The sequence below is a fragment of the Octopus bimaculoides genome, chromosome 26 (genome assembly GCF_046866305.1).
Source record: "Octopus bimaculoides isolate indiv1 chromosome 26, ASM4686630v1, whole genome shotgun sequence".
Taxonomy (NCBI): Eukaryota; Metazoa; Mollusca; class Cephalopoda; order Octopoda; family Octopodidae; genus Octopus; species Octopus bimaculoides.
In genome coordinates, this window is record NC_142953.1 from 9406277 (window position 1) to 9429837 (window position 23561).

At 39.0% G+C, this 23561-nt stretch overlaps 1 protein-coding gene across 6 annotated transcripts in view; it reads right to left on the reverse strand.

Moving 5' to 3' along the window:
- The window catches only part of LOC106868878 (uncharacterized), a 702504-nt gene that overhangs the window by 217828 nt on the left and 461115 nt on the right, over positions 1-23561 (reverse strand). For all 6 annotated transcript variants that reach the window (XM_089342546.1, XM_089342545.1, XM_089342544.1 and 3 more), the window contains one exon: positions 15277-15354. In XM_089342546.1, coding sequence (XP_089198672.1) covers positions 15277-15354 — 78 coding nt within the window. The remainder of the gene's footprint in view (positions 1-15276; positions 15355-23561) is intronic.

The following is a 23561-nucleotide window of genomic DNA, read 5'->3' on the forward strand; positions in this document are numbered from 1 at the left end:
AGGTGGAAACTAAATGAAATATGCTGTGTGTGTATGTATACAGATATATATACACATACATGTATACATATATACACACATACATATAGATGCATACACACCCACACACACATATATATACATATTTTTTCCTCCCTACTGCTTTGCTTTTCTTTCTCTCTTTTTCCAAACCCTCCCCCCCAAAAAACCCAGCATTCTCCTCTTCTAAACACACAAAAAAAAAAACATCCAATTTATATAAATGAACAACAAAATGTTCTGTCTTCACCATTTTGATTTTTCCTTGATGAGTTTGTAAATGAATGAAAGCACTAATAAAGGATTATACAAAATTCTGACTGCCTCCTTTTTCACAATATACAATATCTGTACACCACTTCAAACACATATACATATGTAAATGTGTGTGTGTGTGTGTGTGTGTTTACATATATATATGTGTGTGTGTGTGTAAATGTACACATACATATCCGTTTAGTTTAGTTTGGGCATATATATGTGGTAATGTTGATTGAGGAACAAAGTGTCTAGTTACCTATGTGTTGTATTGTCTATTGGCCAGGCAAGCAGGCCAACATTTTCCCAGATCAGAAGGCTATCCACCACAGGGTTACTCATATACAGCTGAGAGGACAGGAGCAACACGAAATGAAGTGTCTTGGTCAAGAACAAAACACGAAGCGAGTCTGAGAATTGAAACCATGATTTCATTATTGTGAGTGAAACACTCCTAACCTCCAAGCCATGTGTCTACACACACACACATATCTGTGTGTGTCTTTGTCCCCCACCACTGATTGACAATTGCTGTCAGTTTGTTTACATCCTCATAAGTTAGTGGTTTGGCAAAAAGAGACCAATAAAATAGGTAGCAGACTTTGAGATGAAAAATAAATACTGGGGCCATGACCTTTAAGCATTCAGATTGCTCTGTCAAATGTATTGCTTATTTATTCACATTGTTTTGAATTAATCATGCATTATCCCATAGCTTTGAGATTTTGAGGACTTGGTTTGGCTTCATGCTCTTGCTTGGCGGGGCTGGGGTCATCCCAGGTTAGTGGTCCCAGAGACATCATCATGCTTAGAGCTGACCAGGTCCACTAGTGCTCTCCATCAATGGCAGTCCTGTGCCAGCCCCTCTGCGTCCTCCAAAATAACGTGAAGCTCCTGGAGATCTTCCAGAATCACGTCCAGCTATCTGGTGCGGGGCCTGTCACAAGGACTCTTCCAACCCACAACTGCTGTGTCGATGATTTTGTTGATGCAATTGTTTATTTTTAGAATGACATTGTAAGGTAGGTTTGAGAGGCCGGATCTGGTTGTTTTGAACATAAAAAACAAAACAGAATATCTTGGGCTCAATAAGGCCAGTTTAAATGGCAAAGGGGTTCAGACAACTATGGAAGGAGTTTGGCTGAAAGTAGGGAAGAGAGACAGAAAGATATAAGGAAAGAGAGCAAAGAGGAAAGAGAAGGGAGAGAGTATGGCGAGAGAGAGAGAGAGAGAGAGAGAGATAAGGAGAAAGAGAGAAAGAAGAGAGAAGAAAGAAAGTGCATATATGTAGAAAGGCTGTATACAATGGAAGTAATTAGCGTTAACAAAGACAAATGAGAAGCATTTGCTAGCAAGGGTTTCCTTTTTTTCTTTACATTAATTAGAGAAGAGGAGGAGGGTGAGTTTCTTTGCTTCTTTATATTAATTAGTGAGGAGGAAGAAGTTGCCTTTCTTCTTTATATTAATTAGTAAGAGAGAAGAAAAGGAGAGAATAGTACTCACGACCTCTTTTAGTAGCCTCATAGGTCAATGTGGGGGCAATGGAGTGGAGTTTGAATTTCAGTGGCCTGCATTGTGGTGGGGAGGAAGGGCTGGGTTTGGGTGAGAATTAAACATCATAAGGATGATGAGAGGATGCACTGGATGGTCAAGGAGAGAGAGGGGGGGGGAGTTAGTAGGCATCTTGCTAGTTCAGAAGAGCAGAGGCTGCTCTAGTATAATGGCAGAAGAAGCAAAGAGAAGAAGACACTAACAGATCAGTTGTCCAGTGGTCACAATGTGTCCAAGAGTGAGTCTTTTGCCAATCAATTGAATGGCTTTTTTAAAAAGTGATCCAGAACAGTAGTTCTCAAACTGATCAAAACCAAGTGCCACCTACCACCAAAGTAAATAAAATAAAATAAATATGGCACCGGTGTGGTAAGAAGTTTATTCCCCAACCACATGAGTGTGGATTCAAGTCTCACTGTGTGACACCTTGGGCAAGCAGCTAGTTATGTGTGTGTATGTGTGTTATGTCACTGTAATTTAGTGGTCCGGCAAAGAGATTAATAGAATATATACCAGGCCTAAAAAACTAAATAAGTACTGCGGTTGATTCACTTGATTAAAAAGTTTTCTAGGTGATGCCCTAGCATGGCCACAGTCTAATGACTGAAACAAGTAAAGGACAGAAGATAAATAAATATGGTCAAATTTTTTGTCCCTCCGTGTCTTTTCATGAAAAGTGATGGCAGGACACAAACACACAAACATATCTATATCTATATGTATGATGAGCTTCTCTCAGTTTCCATCTACCAAATCCATTCAAGGCTTTGGTCAGCCCAAATTGCCACACAGTGGAATTGAACCCAGAATGGTGCAGATAGGAAGTAACTTCTTACCACACAGTCATGCCTGCACGTAATATGACAGGATACTCTCAGTTTGGTTGGTCCAAGGTTATAGTAGAAGACACTGACCGAAGATGCCATGCAGTGGGACTGAACTTGGAATTATGTGGTTGGGAAACAAACTTCTTACCACATAGCCATACCTGTGCCTATAATATGTGAGGTCTGGTATAAAAGATCACCAAAACTGATGCGTAGTATTTGCAGAAACTTTCAAAAACTTTAAGTTGTGCATTGTTTGGTATAAGACAAAATCATTTCTTTTGCAAGGTCGATGCAGTATAAAACTAAATCCTATGCACGGTTGGTGTAACATAAAAGTTTCATGAAGAAGGTAAGTGTAAGACAAAACTATTTCCTGTAAAAGGTTGGTATAAGACAAAACCGTTTCCTTTGGAAGGTCGGTGTAATACAAGACCGTTTCCTCTGAGACATGTGGCAATGACAAAATAAAGATGCTAATATTTAATAGCCAGCTGTATGCATTTCTTGCAAAAACCATAAATCAACAGCTAAAAAGGCAAGATTACACTGATGGTGGTTTAATATCTAAGGTCAGCAGCTGGTATATATGGGAGAGAGAGAGAGCGACAGAGAGAGAAAGTGTGTGTGTGTGTGTGGAGATACGTGTATCTAAGTGTGTGTAGAATGTTTATCTTTATTTTCTGCTACTTGCTTCAGTCACTGAACTGTGGCCATGCTGGGGCACTGCCTTGAAAGATTTCAAACACATCGACCCCCAGTACTTATTTTTTTTCTTTAAAATCTGACATTTATTCTATCAGTCAGATATATATATATATATATATATATATATATATATATATATATGTATATATATATATATATATATATATACTTTTATTCTTTAACATGTTTCAGCCCTAAGGCTGTACACACACTATTTTGTAAAGTCAGGCTCTTGCTACTCTGAGTTTCACTTGTGGGTGCACAGAATCTTCAGTCAAATTATGACTACATGCCTGAAGATTCTGTGCGCCCACAGGTAAAACTCAGAGTAGCACAAGTCTAACTCCACCCGAATAAAGTATATCATTAATCTCTTTTATGGTACTGAGTACTCTTTTTTTTTTTCTGACAGTCTGCATTAAACAGATACAAGTATTCCTATACCACATACATATAGAGAAAGACAACAGGCAGGCAAGCAGGGTTTAGCCCCAGAAAACAGCTGAGGTTAAGTAAGCAGCTTGTAGCAAATACCTCTTTTCCCACATTGCTTGTGATTCTCTCCCTAAAATTGTTGACATTATAATGAAAGACTGGTGAGAAATTCTAGTAATTTGGTAATGTTATGCATAACACCTCATTACAACTACCTTCACAAGCCCACCCCACTTACAGAGAAATGGTTAGGTAGGTAGGCAGTAAAAATTATATATATACACACACACACACACACATATATATATATATATATAATAATAATATATATATATATATACCACTCCTTCTCCCTTTGCCAGAACACACACACAATGTACCACGTATACAAGTGGCACTTTTACAAGACCTCTGAAATATGCTGAGAAGGATGCAAGAGAGAGGTTGCACTACTGTTCAGTAAGGGCACTGATGTCTTTTATGACATACTAATATTAATGAAGAATGCCAGACACTCGAGAAAGATGTGAGCAATGCGAACGGAGACGGGGTTGGTAGGATGGTGATGTCAGCACTGATGAAACATGAACCTATAATTCATTCAAATAGACTGCATTAAGAGGTTGTGTTGTGAGTGAGCAACACAACACAGAGGACTAAGGACAGTGCTTTTTCCTCTTCAGCCAAGCCTTCATCAATTACTTCGAGTACCACTTAAAGAGGAAAACGAGAAGGCTAGAGAGCACGGCTTGTGTGAATTGAATGGGGGCCTGCTCTGAAATATAAGCCTGGAGGTCATGAGACCGTGCTTTGGTAGTGAGGGCAGTCTGAGATATACAAAACAACATAGGGTTGTTCCCTGACTGAGCATTGAGATGTTTCCTGATTAGACCCATTTCAGTCGATTGTAATAGTTTCTATTGGTAATTTTTCAGGCTGATTTTCCACAATCAATATAACTCACACACTGCCTTTGTGTTATTTGCCATTGTAATGTCCTCCAACCCCCACTTTTATTTCACTAAAATAAACCATCATCATCATGATTCTTCTTCTTCTTATAATTATTACGGTGCGTGGCCGTTGCCAGTACCGCCTGACTGGCCTTCGTGCCGGTGGCACGTAAAAGCACCCACTACACACTCTCTGAGTGGTTGGCGTTAGGAAGGGCATCCAGCTGTAGAAACTCTGCCAAATCAGATTGGAGCCTGGTGTAGCCGTCTGGTTTCACCAGTCCTCAGTCAAATCGTCCAACCCATGCTAGCATGGAAAGTGGACGTTAAACGATGATGGTGATGATGATGCAAGCTGACAGAATCATTAGCATGCCAGGTGAAATGCTTACCCGCATTTCATCTGTCTCAATGCTCTGAGTTCAAATTCTGAGGTTGACTTAGCCTTTCATCCTTCCAGGTTCAATAAAATAAGTACCAGTGAAACATTGGGGTCCATGTAATTGACTAGGCCCCTTCCCCATAATTTCAGGCCTTGTGCTTATAACAGAAAGGAAAAGGGTTATTGCTATTATCATTATTGACTGTAACCATGCTCTCCAAAAATAGTGAATTCACGCCTCAGTTAGAAATCCTTCACGGACTGGCAGAATTGCGAGAGCAGCTGACAAAATACCTCATGGTGTTGCTTCCAAACTTATTACTTTATGCATTTATCCTTTAGCATTTAAACTGACCATATCAGACTTAAATATTCTACCTGCTTTATATTCAAAACTGTCTAGATCCCTCACATCAACCCTACAATGTCATACTAAAAGTAAACAAATCACATGATGAAAATCTCAAAGCTACGAGATAATACTTGATTAATTCAAAACAATGTGAATAAATAGCCATTATATTTGACAGAGTAATCCAAATGTGAAAGAGTTAAATCACACTGAAGTCAACATTGTTGTTTGCCCCTCTCTGGGATCAATAAAATAAAGTACCAACCAACTACAACTGAGTGTTTCACACTGTGGTCTTATTGAAGTCCATGTAAGGGTGAACTGTTATAAGGACAGGGACAGAGGTCAGTGAGGGTTTTGCCCTGGGAGTATTAAGTCCTCCTGAGTGTATACCATTGAAGGGAGGGGCTGAGATGGATGTCAGATCCAGGAGGATTTTAACATGTCAGTGTGGACTGTTATAGGAAATGGGACAAAGGTCAAATGACTGAAGGTTTTACACTTAGGGATTTACTAAGTCCAAATCAATGAAGGTCATTATGATAAATAATTGGAACAGAGGTCACCAGATAATTTTAAAGTTCAGAAGAGTTAGCTAAATTAATGAGTACATCAGGGACAGAGAAAGGTAATAATTTAGGTTAATAGGAGAACTGGGAGAGAAAACTGGGGCAGAAGTATGTCAGTGAGGACAGTGTGTTCTATACTACTTAGTGTAAAGGGCTGTTTGGGTTCCAGTAGGTATGTAGGGTAGGTAGTGTACAGAAGGAGGTAGGTAGCTGCTTTAAGAAGTTGGAGAGACAGCTGTGCAGAGAAAACATTAGTTTTTGGCTATTCAATGAATATGAAAGAAGCAAAAAAGAAAAAGAGGGGGGGGGGCATGTTGACAATACTGATGATGATGATGATGATGATGATGATGATGATGATGATGATGATGATGGAAATGATGGCAGGGGATGGGGAAGGGGAGCACAGAGCTGATTGTCAGCTGGGAGTGGGTAATAAGTGGAAGAGAGACCACAGAGACTCCCACAGCAGGCAACACTACAGGGTTACAGAGCTTGATGAACGAAGTGAGTGAGTGAATGAGTGAAGATTACCATAATAGCAAAGATGATGATGGTGATGATGACAGCAGTGCCGGCAGGAATTTCTGTAGAACATTATATTTCAACAAATCTGTCAGTTTCTTGTATTAAGGAATATCTAATAAATATTCTGGATTTTTTCTTCTTCTTTCTCTCCACCGCCTACAGGCATTAGACATGCACAAGCATGTATGTTAGGTATGTACATACATATATACATAATACATTACATTGTATTTTGGGAGGTTCGTTCTGCCTATAAAAACAGACATCGGTTGTCTTTATTATTAATTAATTAATCAATAATAACATAAGTGCATGCACGGACGTGCGTACACGTGTGTGTGTAAAACGCTGGAATCAAGCACAGATACTTTGCAAAACTATATTGCTGTGATTGGGTCCATTATATGATCTGATCTGGAAGGGAGGGAGGAGACACAAATGATGAATGTGCGTGTGTCTGAGTATATATTTACACACACGGATGTATGTATGTGTCTGTGTGTGTATATATATATATATATATATATATGTTTAAATATATTTTTTTACACCAAAAATTTGTCAAAAGAATATAGTATCTGTTAACAATCTTAGCAAAATACTCACAGTTGAGTTTTTGTGTGTGTGTATATATATATATATATATATATATATATATATATATATATATATATATATATATATATATATCAACTTTAAAGAGAGCTCAAAACTGATCCATTGAAAATACTTTATTATAATAAAGTATTTTCAATGGATCAATTTTGAGCTCTCTTTAAAGTCGATATATATATATATATATATATATATATATATATATAGTATCAACAGCTGAGATATCTTTTTTGATAGTAAGACTTCCTAAGAGCTGTGAGTACTTGAAATAATCAAGTAGTAGTAATAGTAGTAGTAGTAATAATAATAATAATAATAATAATAGATGTATTAGCAGATTAAAAATACCAACAGGAATCAAAAACAAATGCTATTTGTCTATGCTCAAAACAGGAACTGGAGTGGTGAGCTGTAAACACAATTTAAAAAAATGAAAAATGAGTGCCTCCTCTTCAGCTTAAGTGGAAGCAGAGTGCGGGGGTGGGTGAGAAGGAGTGACGTACAGTACAGAAGGAAGAGAAAAGATTTTGCACTTGGAAATAAATGATTTTTAGTTCTATATGCACCAAAAGGGTTTACTGGAAAGGAAGGGGACCGGGTGTGGGGCTACGGTGTGTTTTAGTAAAGAATTAAGTCAAAACAAAAAGAAGAAAAAAAACAATTAAAATTCTTTGATTAGGGTTTTAATTTAGATGACCTTTGCATAACTCTTTGGCATTTGTACAAGACATTTCAGGCCCAAATATTCCACATGTTCTATACTCAAACTGGCTAGATCAGGCCTCTTACACCTACCTACTATGTCATTTCTAAAAGTATACAATCACATCATTGAAATCTCAGAGCTACAAGATAGTGCATGACTAATTCAGAATAATCTTTTATCTTTCACTTGTTTCAGTCATTGGACTGCAGCCTTGAAGAGTTTTTTTTAGTCAAACAAATTGACCCCAGTACATTTTCTTTTTTTTTTAAGCCTGGTAATTATTCTATTGGTTGCTTTTGTTGAACTACTAAGTTATTGGAATGTAAACAAACCAACACTGGTTGTCAAGCAGTAGTGGGGGACAAACACAGACACAAAGACACACATATATACATATGTGATGGGCTTTTTTAAATTTCCATCTAATAAATCTACTCACAAGTCTTTGGTCAACCACAAATGGATCAACAACAAATGGATCAAAAGTCTTATTTCAAGATGCTTGACTCAGACAAATGGCGTACATCAGGTGAACCAGACAATCCAAATGAGGTTGGGTGAATTGCATTTATGGTGGAGCTGATGAAAGTATTTGAGGAATGTCTTAGAGGAAGAGAAGAGAGCAATGTTTAATTGAAAAGTAAACTGATGAGAGTGTCATAGAAATAGTGTGAAGTAAATATTTGCTATTACAATATAATTTCAAGTGAAATGGTTATAGATAGGTGCAGGAGTGGCTGTGTTGTAAGTAGCTTGCGTACCAACCACATGGTTCTGGGTTCAGTACCACTGCATGGCACCTTGGGCAAGTGTCTTCTACTATAGCCTCGGGCCGACCAAAGCCTTGTGAGTGGATTTGGTAGATGGAAACTGAGAGAAACCCGTCATATATATATATATATATATATGTGTGTGTGTGTGTGTGTGCATGTGTTTGTGTGTGAGTGTTTTTGTCCCCCAACATTGCTTGACAACTATTGCTGGTGTGCTTACGTCCCTGTAACATAGCAGTTCGGCAAAAGAGACTGATAGAATACTAAGCTTACAAAGAATAAGCCCTGGGGTCGACTAAAGGCAGTGCTCCAGCATGGCCACAGTCAACTGACTGAAATGAATGAAAGTAAGAAAAGATAGTTAATATGGCACAGCTACTACAATATAAGAGAGAGAGAGAGAGAAAGAGAGCTGAGCAGAGAGCCACACTATTACGAAATGGTCTTAAATGTGTACAGTTCTGTAAAATTAACTTTGTACAGCTGGACATTTCTCAGACAGGAAATTGGATGTAAAACATCAATGAAGATATTTCAAATAAATTTAGAGAAGCAGAGATGGTGGTGGTGCTCAGTTTGTGTCACACATTTAGGGGCTGAAGTTGTGATCTTCACACAGTTAAGGGGCTGAGGTTGTGAATGCCACACAGTTAGGGACTGGGGGTTGTGATCTCCATACAGTTGGGGGACGAGGGTTGTGAGCTGTGCACAGGGAGCGGATTAAGGTTGTCAGCTGCACATGGTTTGGGGCTGAGGTCGAAAGCTACACATACAGATTGAGGTTGAGATTGAGGGATCCACACACAGATTGAGGTCAAGGTTGAGGGGGTCCACACACAGATTTAGGTCAAGGGCCATACACAGATTAAAATGAAGATCAAGTGATCGACATAGAATGAGGTCACGGTCAAGGGGTCCACGCACAGACTGAGATGAAGGTCAAAGGAACCACACAGAAATTGAGGTCAAGCTTGAGGGGTTCACACACTGACTGCAGTCAAGAGCTCTGCATAAGCAATGAATAGTAATAAATGTGCATATCTGACTGGGTATCAAAATAATCTGAATGTGAACAGTCTACAACAAACTGGCGACTGAAATGTTAATAAATGACAGAGATAAAGAATTAAGGAATGTCTACATTGGCAGACCTAGACAACCTAAGAAAATGTAAAGAAAACGAAAATTCAAATAAAGCCGCTTGTCAGAAGCCAGACATAATTTGTTGTCGCTAATTAAACATCAATCCTTTGACAGAACAAAGCCATAGGGGCTTTGTAATTGAATTGAAAAAGCTTTTAAATGAAGACTTAGCTAAACATTTGGTAGATAATAATATCTAAAATATTGCCTGCAGCTGTAACTTAATAACTAATAACTAATATATGTATGTATGTATGTATGTATGTATGTATGTATGTATATATATATATATATATATATATATATATATATATATATATATATATATATATATATATATTTATAGAGAGAGAGAAAGAGGAGGGAAAAAGAAAGAGAGAACTAGTGAGAGAAGAGGGAAAGAAAGAGAGAGAATGATGAGTGTGTGAGCGTGTGTCTGTTTATGCATATACTTATATACACACAACATATATGCATTTACATAGATAGATATGGTGTGTATATAAATATATATATATATATATATATATATACACACACATGTATATACATGGGTGTATGTGTGTGTGTGTATATATATATATATATATTTAGATATATATAAAGAGAGCATAAGTGTGTATGTATGTATACATACATTTATATATTTATATATACATAAATGCACACACATATCTATATAAATAGAAACACACGTGTGGGTGTGTTATGTGTGTGTGAATAAATGTACCTCTCTAAGAGAGAGAGAGAGAGAGAGAGAGAGAGAGAGAGAGAGAGAGAGAGAGAGAGAAAGAGAGAGAAAGAGAGAGAAAAGGCAGCCATCTTTCATTAAATTCCACAAACAGACCAAACAGTTCACGAACAACAAACACAACATCAGTTTTTACCTTATTGCTGATTTTAAATCAAGCAGTTTTTGATCAAAGCAGACAGAAGTGGAAGACATTTCTGTCTCACCTCTGCACTCCTGTACACAAAACAAGAAATATTTGCTTTCAGTTCTGAAACTGCTTTGTCAGGGCCCAACAATGCAACTTGGTGTTGATGTTTTAATAAGCACTACAGCGCCATAAAAATGACACACTGGTTGGGCATGGGGGAGGATGACACACTGTAATTAAAATGAATACAAACTGTTTCTCTCTCTCTACATGTCACACTTTGCATAGTGCCACTAGGTCAAAGTGTGGGAGAGTAGAAAGGAGGTCTATACCTGCTCCCAACTACATATGAAAGGGTGCTGTAAAGTTCCTGACTTTGGGTAAAGAGGATCTGTTAATTATGATTTTATTCAACATATTCCTCACCCAGATTCACGCACTTATTGCAGTGGCCCATCAGTTTTTCTAAGCCCTGTAAAAGAACTTGGAAGTTTGGGCTTCCAACAAGGACTTTCACAACACACTTAAAGTCAGGAACTTTTCAGTACCTCCTTGTATATATGTATATATATATCATCATCGTCGCCATCGTTTAATATCTGTGTTCCATGCTGGCATGGGTTGGACAGTTTGACTGAGGACTGGTGAACCAGATGGCTGCACCAGGCTCCAATCTGATTTGGCAGAGTTTCTACAGCTGGATGCCCTTCCTAACGCCAACCACTCCAAGAGTGTAGTGGGTGCTTTTACGTACCACCAGCACGAGGGCCAGTCAGTCGGTTCTGGCAGCGACCATGCTCAAAGGTGTTTTTTTACATGCCATCTGCACGGGAGCCAGTCCGGCGACACTGGCAATAACCGCGTTCTAATGTTTTTTCACATGCCACCTACGTATATATATATATATATATATATATAATGTTCTCTATGTGGCTCGTGTGTTCTCGTCTACGTTTGTGTGCAATGTCCTGTACCCAGATATGCACCTATACATACAGGTGGATGTCGGTATGCACATACCTGTACGTATATATGCATATACTCATTTACTTTTGTTTTTACATGATTGAACGCAGCGTCTCACAAAAATTGTAAGTAGTTCGTAAACTTATCCTCCGACGCTACTCTATCTCTTTCTCTTTCCTTTCTCCCCCCCCTCGTTCTTCCTCTGTACTACTACGTATCTCGCCTTACCCCTCTTGTTCTTCCTCTGTTACTACTACGTATCTCCTTTTCCCCCTCGTATTTCCTCTCGTTGCTCACCATTCTTCTACTTCCTCCCTCTCTTTCTCCCTCTACCACTCTCTCTCTCTTCCCTTTACACCGGCATGGTCACATGCTTCCGGTCAATAATCCTTTCCTTCTTTGGCTTTCGCCAAGTAACACACGCTACCACTGTCTCTCTCGGTTCCGTGCCTCATCGCGTTCATACACACATAATTTTTCTCGTCTGGCCGTAAAGCCTTCTGTTTGTTTTCCTGTCTTGTTTTTCGTCCGCCACTACATTCCTCCATGGCTAGATTTAATTTGCGTATACAGATTTAATCTGCGATCCATGGGACGAGCCGTTTTAACGTTGCGTCCTGCCCGAAGCTCGTCGAAACGCCGGTGTTAAAACGTGGGTAGCTGAAGAAGTAGAATGTTCTCTATGTGGCTCGTGTGTTCTCGTCTACGTTTGTGTGCAATGTCCTGTACCCAGATATGCACCTATACATACAGGTGGATGTCGGTATGCACATACCTGTACGTATATATGCATATACTCATTTACTTTTGTTTTTACATGATTGAACGCAGCGTCTCACAAAAATTGTAAGTAGTTCGTAAACTTATCCTCCGACGCTACTCTATCTCTTTCTCTTTCCTTTCTCCCCCCCCTCGTTCTTCCTCTGTACTACTACGTATCTCGCCTTACCCCTCTTGTTCTTCCTCTGTTACTACTACGTATCTCCTTTTCCCCCTCGTATTTCCTCTCTTTCTTTTTTCCTCTCGTTGCTCACCATTCTTCTACTTCCTCCCTCTCTTTCTCCCTCTACCACTCTCTCTCTCTTCCCTTTACACCGGCATGGTCACATGCTTCCGGTCAATAATCCTTTCCTTCTTTGGCTTTCGCCAAGTAACACACGCTACCACTGTCTCTCTCGGTTCCGTGCCTCATCGCGTTCATACACACATAATTTTTCTCGTCTGGCCGTAAAGCCTTCTGTTTGTTTTCCTGTCTTGTTTTTCGTCCGCCACTACATTCCTCCATGGCTAGATTTAATTTGCGTATACAGATTTAATCTGCGATCCATGGGACGAGCCGTTTTAACGTTGCGTCCTGCCCGAAGCTCGTCGAAACGCCGGTGTTAAAACGTGGGTAGCTGAAGAAGTAGAATGTTCTCTATGTGGCTCGTGTGTTCTCGTCTACGTTTGTGTGCAATGTCCTGTACCCAGATATGCACCTATACATACAGGTGGATGTCGGTATGCACATACCTGTACGTATATATGCATATACTCATTTACTTTTGTTTATATATATATATATATATATATATACACACACACACACACAAGTGGGTGCTGAAAAGTTCCTGGCTTTCGGTAAAAGAAAATATAGGAGAATCAGTTAATTATATAATTATAATTTTATTCAACATGTTCCCCTCTCAGATTCACACACTTATTGCAGTGGTCCTTCAGTTTTTCTAAACCCTGTAAAAGAACTTGGAAAATTGGGCCTCCAATACTCTTAACACCAGGAACTTTTCAGCACCCAGTCGTAGGCAGCAGACATCATCATCATCATCATCATCATCGTTTAACGTCCGCTTTCCATGCTAGCATGGGTTGGACGATTTGACTGAGGACTGGTGAAACCGGATGGCAACACCAGGCTCCAGTCTGATTTGGCAGAGTTTCTACAGCTGGATGCCCTTCCTAACGCCAACCACTCAGAGAGTGTAGTGGGTGCTTTTACGTGTCACCCGCACGAAAACGGCCACGCTCGAAATGGTGTCTTTTATGTGCCACCCGCACAAGCCAGTCCAGGGGCACTGGCAACGATCTCGCTCGAAAATCCTACAGGAGCCAGTCAGGCGGTACTGGCAACGGCCACGCTCAAAATGGTGCATCTCATGTGCCACCCGCACAAGAACCAGTCCAGGGGCACTGGCAACGATCTTACTTGGCTTGCCGGGTCTTCTCACGCACAGCCCATTTCCAAAGGTCTCGGTCCGTAGTCATCGCCTCGGTGAGGCCCAATGTACGAAGGTCTTGCCTCACCACCTCAGCCCAGGTCTTCCTGGGCCTACCTCTTCCACGGGTTCCCTCAACTGTTAGGGTGTGGCATAATTCACAAAAGCATGGTACATGTTTCTTAGCCAAATTCACTCACAGTTGATGGCTGGTTTGTATATGTAATCATATGTGAACGTATAAGTGAGTATATTGATCGTATATTCTCAGTCATGTGATTTACATAAGAAAACCAGTGGACATGTAAAATTCTCAACATTTTTCATATGTAATAACTTCGAAATAACATTACATTATGTTGTACTTGGGGATGGTCATATTGCCAGTTTAGCCAATAAACACACACACACACACACACACTGTATATTTGGTGTTAATTTGCTTCAGCTTTATATTACATTACATTACATTAATCCTATTTCGGCCAGAAATATATAAACAGAACATTACATTATTTAGGTACTATATCAATTAACTACTAAACTTATACATTTGATAATGAAGTCCTAGATACACTGAACATGTGGGGTGTGGTTGGGGGTGGGGGTGGAGGTGAGATGAGCTGAATGCATTTGATTATTTGTCTGTCTGCTTGGTCACATCTGGAATGCATCTGATCCTATACCTGTTTGATCAGGACTGATCTCAGTTAAACAACAGCAACAAAGTAATGATGGTCAATCCATATTATTCTGTAGTGTCCTTTCCTTTAATTTTATATCAACCTGCCTGACGCCACTCCTGGTTATTTGACACAAAACTTCCTGTTTTAAAGAGATCTAAATTAAAACCTTCCAACAAAAATCTAGTTTGATTTATGTTTCAAGCACTAGCTTAAATAACGACAAAATTATTTTAATAAATTATTCATAATTTTGAAAATAAATAAAAATAAAACCAGTGTATTTCAAGAGAAATATGCCAAAAGGTTAAATCTGTTCACATTCAGATTATTTTGCCAAATATAATGCTCATTTATTCACATTGTTCTCAATTATTCATGCACTATCTCATAACTTTGAAATTTCGATGATGTGTTTGTTTAGTTTTAGGGTAAGTATGAGAGGGCAAATATGGCCAGTTTGTAAATAAAACAGGCAAACTATTTGGGCAAAATATGGCGATGGCTGGTTTAAATGTTAAATGGTTGTTAAAGACAGTAGAGTGCGGTTTGAGGAGAATTTGGTATTACAAGTAGAAAGGTTTCCTTCATTGGCCTGCCTGAAACAGTGGTTACATATATATATATATATATATATATATATATATATATATATAGGTATGTTACAGAATGTGAGAGGTGAGAGGAAACAACGGTGAGATAAAAACCAACTTACCTGGCTTTCTTGAGAATGTTCTCCACCATAAGACCAATGATTCCTCAAGAAAATATTCTTATTGTTCTGTCTTGGATACTGAAATTAAGAAAAAAACAAAAATTTACAACTTCCAGATAAGGTAAACTCCTGTCAAACGTTGTCATTATTATTTCACCAAGCTCAATTTTGCCTTTTATCTATGTAGGGTCTAGGAAATAAAGTATTAGTCAAATATGTGTGTGTGTGTATACACACACATACACACATATATCACAGAAAAATAAAGGAAATCTCGAATGTGGGATAGCTGTGAAAAGAGCTTAGAAAATGGGGAAACTTTAGAAGACAGAAAAAGTGGTCAGCTGGTGCTTTTAAGGTTGTTTATAATATATATATATATATATATATATATATATATATATATATATATATATATATATATATAAGATCTAGAACATACACTACCAGCCTACCAATGGTACTGTACTTGCAAATGCCTTAACAATGGTCCCCAAATGTCCTCTTTCCCCTGAATTTTCTTGACCACAATGGTGTCAAAGGGCAGCTGATTTCTACAACAGAGCAAATCTTTTTCTTGCAGTCCACAAAACAATATCTAGCCACTTGTGTTTTAATTTGGTGGTGGCTGTAATTTTTAGGTATGTCATTAATCAGTTTTACCTCAAGATTTTTTGCCAATAGAGAAAGAGCTGGTTTGTAACCTAGATACAAAGCTTCTTCATTGAACTTTCAACATTGACAGGGTATTTTCGCATGTATCTGCATATGTGTGCAATATTTAGAGTCAGTGCTTGTGTATGTGCATATATACCTAAACGATAAACTTCTGGAAAGTTCTACAAATGTTCAGTTCCAGTGATGGCTTGGACCTGCAATCCTCGAATCAGCTTTCTCCTTTCTGATTTTGAGAAACCTAATTTCTCAAGATTGGTACTTAGGCAGTGTATTATATATCCCAGTGCCCCAATAATTACAGGTATAAACCTGAACTTGTAATCTGGATAGAGTAACTGCAGATTTCTCAACAGTTCAGCATAAGGTATTTTCCTTTTCACTTATCTTTTAGCCTTATGTTATATCATCTGCTGGGCAATTGATTTTCACAACTCTACACAGTTTCTCTTCTCAATCCCTAATCTCAATGTCAGATCTATTGTGCTTACATTTTATTGAGGTTTCCACTTGGACATACCACCAGTACTCCTTTTTATAAGCTGCTATGTATGCATGCGTGTATAGAGAAATTGTTATAAACAATTAATGAAAAAAAGTCTTAATGCAAGGAGGAAGACATTTTTGAACAAACCCTTCTTATCACACTCCCTGCTCTCCTCCACCCCCATCCCCACTACTGACCCCTATGCCATTCCATCCCAATCTACTCCCCACGTCACACCCACCCCCCGCACTACATACACACACCCAGCTGAGAGAAGTGAACAGGAAATGATATTTGAATGCATACAGTTTCAGATTTTTGTTTTTCCACAATTAATTTTCACAGAATCTCTCATTTTTGTTGTTGTTGTTGTTGTTGTAGATGATGATGATGATGTGGAGGGAAGGAGGAGGAGGAGGAGGAAGAGGAGGCAAGCTCTCAGCAGCAACAGCAGGGTGGCAAGTAGATTAACCACAAACCAATTGAAGAGGATGTCAAGGACTCCAGAAACCAAGGAGTACTTAAACACAACTACTTGCAGTTAATGAAGTCATCAGACTTTTCTTTTTTAATGAACACAACTAATTATAAATGGAAGGGGAGAGGAGGAAAAGAAAGTACAGTGATTACTGCTGCTGATGGTGGTGGTGGTGGTGATGTGTTGGTAGCTGTTATGTTGGTTATATGTGGAGGTGTGTTAATGCTGTACTCTTACAATCCCATATAACAAACAAAATTAGATCATTCAGTCCCATGGGAGATGGCATTGGACAGTTCCTGGCTTTAAGGGTTTCGCCAAAGGCTTGGTTCAAGGCTCACCCTTCAGAGTTCTTTTACAGGGGTTAGAAAAACCGCTGCAATAAGTGTGAATATGTTGAATAAAATCCTAATTAACAGATCCTCCCGTGTTTTCTTTTGCCCAAAGCCAGGAACTTTTCAGCACCCCATTGTATATGAATATATCATGCCTGCGTAAATAAAAGACATGATGGTCAGATCCGGAACACTTGTGGTCCTCACTCTGTTGGATTAGTTAGAGCCTGCCTAGAGGTGAAAACTATCATAGTTTTTAGTACTTAATTTAATCACTGTGTGGTGTCTGATGAAATTTCTCCCAAAACCTTGTTGTCAAATGTACTCAACATCAAATTCATTCTATCTACCTATTTACATTATGAGTGTGTGTGTGTATATATATATATATATATATATATATATATATATATACATATGTAGACGTAGGAGTGGCTGTGTGGTAAGTAGCTTGCTTACGAACCACATGGTTCCGGGTTCAGTCCCACTGTGTGGCACCCTGGGCAAGTGTCTTCTACTATAGCCTTGGGCTGACCAAAGCCTTGTGAGTGGATTTGGTAGACGGAAACTGAAAGAAGCCTGTCGTATATATGTATATATATGTATGTATGTATGTGTGTATGTATATGTTTGTGTCTCTGTGTTTGTCTCCCCAACATCGCTTGACAACCGATGCTGGTGTGTTTAGGTCCCTGTAACTTAGCGGTTCGGCAAATAGAGACCGATAGAATAAGTACTAGGCTTACAAAAAATAAGTCCCGGAGTCAATTTGATTTGACTAAAGGCGGTGCTCCAGCATGGCCGCAGTCAAATGACTGAAACAAGTAAAAGAATAAAAGAAAAAAGAAAGAATATATATATATATATATATATATCTTTTTATGTTTTATTTGTTTCAGTCAGACTGCAGTCATTCTGGGGCACCACCTTGAGTTTTTAGTTGAATGAAATGACACCACTACTTACTCTTTTTTTAAAAGCCCGTTACTTATTCTATTGGTCTCTTCGCTGAACTGCTAAGTCATGAGGACATAAATGCACCAGCACTAGTTGTCAAGCAGTGGTGGGAGAACAAACACAGACATGAACACACGCACACACACACACACACACACATATATATATATATATATATATATATATATATATATATATATATATATATATATATATATATATATATATATATATATATATATATATATCGTCATCGTTTAACGTCCGCTTTCCATGCTAGCATGGGTTGGACGATTTGACTGCGGACTGGTGAAACCAGATGGCTACACCAGGCTCCAATCTGATTTGGCAGAGTTTCTACAGCTGGATGCCCTTCCTAACGCCAACCACTCAGAGAGTGTAGTGGGTGCTTTTATGTGCCGCCGGCACGAGGGCCAGTCAGGCGGCACTAGGCTTCTACTATAGTAGAAGACACTTGCCCAAGGTGCCATGCAGTGAAACTGAACCTAGAATCATGTGGTTGGGAAGCAAGCTTCTTACCACACAGCCACGCCTGTGCCTGCGGAAATGATATAAACATAATAATATACATACATACATACATACATACACACACACACTAACACTATGTAGCCATAATTAGCTTTTAGAGTGTAAAACATGTTAACTTCTGATCTCCAACTATATTTAATTGCCATTCCTTGTTACCAAGGAGTTACCAGGCAGCAATACTGAACAGTTGATATCTGACAAGACACTCTCCACAGCAGGCAGGCAGAACTAGAGAGGAAAGAGAAGAGGGCATTCCTAGGCAGTTTGGTTGTTTCTATTGACTATAAATAAATAATGTGCTAAAACTCACTTGAAACATGTCTTTCTTGACTGTAAGTATGTTTAAATAGACACAGACAGTTTCTACTGAAGAAGGTCAATTGTTCTATAGTGTCCTTTTGTTGTCAGTCTGGCTCTCTCAAGTGGCCTTTTTCTTTTCTTCTCTCCCTCTGAAGTGTTGCTGCTTATAACAGTGGGAGTGACTTCAGCTCCCACCCATCCTGCCCCCCCCTCTCTCTCTGACATCCTGTTAGTCTTAGTGGGAAGGAGAGAAATTCTTAAATTCTAAAGGAAACATCAGGTAACAAGATTTAGTTAAAAGGTCCCTCTGTGGTAAATTCCCTGACCTGAAATCAACCCTCCCTGAATACTGCCACCCACAAGTCTCTCTTATTCTCCTTATCTGCCATTGTGTTACACATTGCTCATATCAATAACTAACAATGCATACGCATGCCTGAGGTTAGTTCTTTCATCAATATCAACATACAGTACAGTTAGAACATATACATGGGGCTATAGTAGGAAACACTTGCCCAAGGTTCCACACAAAGGTATTGAACCCAAAACCACATGGATGGGAAGCAAACTTCTTAACAACCATGCTGTCACAAGTATAAAATGAATATATTTATGCTGCCTCCTCTACCAATATCTACCAATACAAGGAAGTGTATATATTAACTGTTACACACACAAACATACATACCCCAATATGAATATAAAATGTATGTATAGCTGTAGCACTCACACACACACACATGTATCTACTATTTGTTTTAATGGTGAGCAATTCCAGTTGTTTGATTAACCTAACCCTTAAATTACAGTGCAAGTGGCTGAGTATTCCATAGTCCTCAGGTAGGATCCCTGTAACAGACTATGTGACATAGCCTGCTCTCTGATTTACAGGTTTTTTCCATACACTCTCCTGTAATGCATCTGAACACATCATCAGTGATGTTTTCTTTGGTCATTAGGTGTTTTGGGTCTTTCAATATTAGAGACCTCCCCCACCCCAGGTGACCCGCCCAGGGTTGATCTAGCCCCCACCTTGTGTTCAGTTAGTTCTACCCCTGGGAGCACTGCCCCTTCCAGGACTTGAACCTTCTGATCCACAGCCACCTTGAAACAACCTCTGCTGCCTCCACAGCCAACCTGATGCCCCCGACCCCCAGCCTGTAGGTCCCTGCAATGCCCTCCAGCCTACTGGACCTAAAATGCCAAACATACTGTGAACTCGGTAGAGGGACTAGTAGTTTGCAAACCCTCTGCATCCCACCTTGATGGGATCACTCCTTGCTTGCCAGCCATTACTTTGCCACAATTCCACTAGTTCAGCATATTTCCTCCAGCCCTTGTTAGCTTCTTCACTGCAGACCTCCTAATGCACGGAGAGTTCCAAGAGAACAACCTACTTTGATGCTTCTGAGATCAGCATCATATTCGGTCTTAATAATGTTGAGGCGACAGATTCTAGGACCTTCGGCTGTTTCCCTAGGTTAACTTGCAGTTTTCAGTCATTTGCTGTTACAAGTAGTCTTGGGGAGGCAGAGCTAGCAGTGGGCATCTTCTTAACAGGCTGCCTCACTGTTTCCGTCTCTTCAGATTCATTTCTCCAAAGATTGGTTTGATCCAAGACTGTAGTATAAGACACTTGCTCAAGACACCATGTAAAGAGATCAAACCATTATTACAAAGCAAACTTCTCAACACACACAAGCCATTTTCAATTAAAATGAACCGGTGCTGTATATGCAAACACACCAACAACGGATGTCAAGCGAATGTGGATGGACAAACACGATAAGCTTCTTTCAGTTTCCATCAACAAAATCCACTCACAAGGCTTTGGTCGGCCCGATGCTATAGCAGAAGACACTTACCCAATGTACCAGGTAGTGGGACTGAACCTGGAACCATGTGGTTGGGAAGCGAGCTTCTTACCACACAGCCTTGCCTGCAACTATGATGAAACATATTAAATTTGTTTTTTGCTCTGGCAAATACACCATGCTATATGGAATTCAGCCGTTTGTATCTCTCTGTCTCTCACTCAGACTTACGTAGACAAATACCAGCACCCCCACTTTAAGCTTGTAGATGTAATATTCAATGCTTAGACACACACACGCACAAAGCTGATGCCCGAAACACTACCAGCATCATACATACAGGTCCTGAGCTAGGAGAACAACAACAGTACCATATCATTATGATATATTGTATTCAAGGAATGGTTTCAATAACAAAGAATGGTGTGTGGTGGTGGTGAGGTGGTGTGTGGGTGCAGGATTGTACAGCAGTAGAGAGGGTGGTGTGGTAGTGGTGGTTGTGTGACGGTGAGTTTTTAGTTAAACTATGGTTGCAGTGGTATGGCCTACAGTTGAACTGTGGTGGTGGTTGTGGTTGTAGTTGAACTGCATGGAAAAGGTCACAAATGTAAGCCGGAGGTGGAGACACATACCCCCACTCCCACAGCACCCTTCACCTCCACCCCAGTCTCCTGTCCATTCAGTGCAAGTGCATATTGCAATGGCCATCTGCACAGTGCACCAGGCAAGACATCTAATTAAAAACATTGGCAGAGCAGTACTGTGTTGGATAATAATAATAATAATAATAATAATAATAATAATAATAATAATAATAATAATAATAATAATAATAATAATAATAATAATAATAATAATAATAATAATAATAATAATAATAATAATAATAATAATAATAATAATAATAATAATAATAATAAAGTCGGTGTGTCATTATGTAAGAGTGGGGTGGGAGTGTAGCTGTTGGCTGCCATGGAGATTACTGCATTACAGAGACATCTGGTGAGTATTACAAGAAGTATAGATTGATGGTGGTGGTGTATGTATAAATATACATGTGTGTGTATGTGTGTGTATGTGTATATATATATATATATATATATATATACATATATATACAGTTTATATGCTTGATAGGAGAGAAAGGGGGATAGCAGTTATATACAATTAGATACTGGACATATATAGATAGCTGAGAGGGTGGGTAGGTTGGTGGGTGGATATGTAGGTATTTAAATAGGTATGTTCATAAATAGCTAGATAGGTAGGTAAATGTATAGGTAGATAGAAAGGTAGGTAAGAGGTACATGGTTGTAGGTGAGATCTGTGAGTAGGCAGATAGATGGATTACTTGATAGATAGAGATCTTTTATCTTTTACTTATTTCAGTCATTAGACTGTGGCCACGCTGGGGCACCACCTTGAGGAATTTTTAGTTGAATGAACTAATCCCAGTATTATTTATTTTTTTTTAAGCTGGTACTTATTTTATCAGTCCCTTTCGCTGAACTGCTTGAGTCAACCAAATTCTTGTGAGTGGATTTGGTATACAGGAACTGAGAAAAGAAGTCAGTCGTGTTGTGTGTGTGTGTGTGTGTGTGTGTGTGTGTGTGTGTGTGTGTGTGTGTGTGTGCATGCGTGCGTGTGCATGCCTTTGCATGATGACAATTCTGCCAGCTCATCACCTTAATAATAATAATAATAATAATAATAATAATAATAATAATAATCCTTTCTGCTAAAGTCACAAGGCCTGAAATTTTTTTGGAGGGGTGGAGAAGACTAGTAGATTACATTGACCCCAGTGTTTCATTGGTACTTAATTTATCGACCCCGAAAGGATGAAAAACAAAGTCGACCTGGGCAGAATTTGAACTCAGAATGTAACAATGGACAAAATGCAGCTAAGCATCTTGCCTGGCATGTAAACGATTCTGCCAGCACGCTGCCTTAATAATAATAATAATAATAATAATAATAATAATAATAATAATAATAATAATAATAATAATAATAATAATAATAATCCTTTCTACTAAAGGCACAAAACCTGAAAGGCAAAGTCAACCTTGCTGGAATTTGAACTCAGAACGTAAAGATGGACAATATGCCACTTAGTATTTTGTCCGGCATGTCAATGATTCTGCTAGTTCACCAATTTAAATTGGATAATGCTTATGATAATAATAACAATAATAATCCTTTCTAAGTTTAGCACAAGGCCAGCAATTTTGTCTACTATTGTACTCCTTTTGCCTGTTGCTGTACTCAGTTTGTCTTATGCTCTACAGATTTTGATTTAGAAGAGGAGAGACTATGAAGACAGATGTGAAGAAGACGAAAGAAAGAAGATAGAAGGGAAGGAAGAAGAGGAGATTCCGGATGGGAAGGTGTTCAGGCTGACTATCCTGTCCTTCTGTATGTATGTATGTCAGGAATACTTGACAATTTTCTCCCCAACAGATCTTTTGTTTAAAACGATAGGGTATGACTCGAGAGGCATTTGGCTGCTATTTCTAACATGTGTATAAGAAAGCTTCCTAGAAGAATGAGTAAGCAGTTTCTGGATGGAAGGGGCTATACAAGGAACTGAAGACAGTATTGGTGTCACTGAGTACAGACCACCACCAACCCCCCAACAACAACCACCACCACCACCACCACCACCACCACCACCACCACCACCA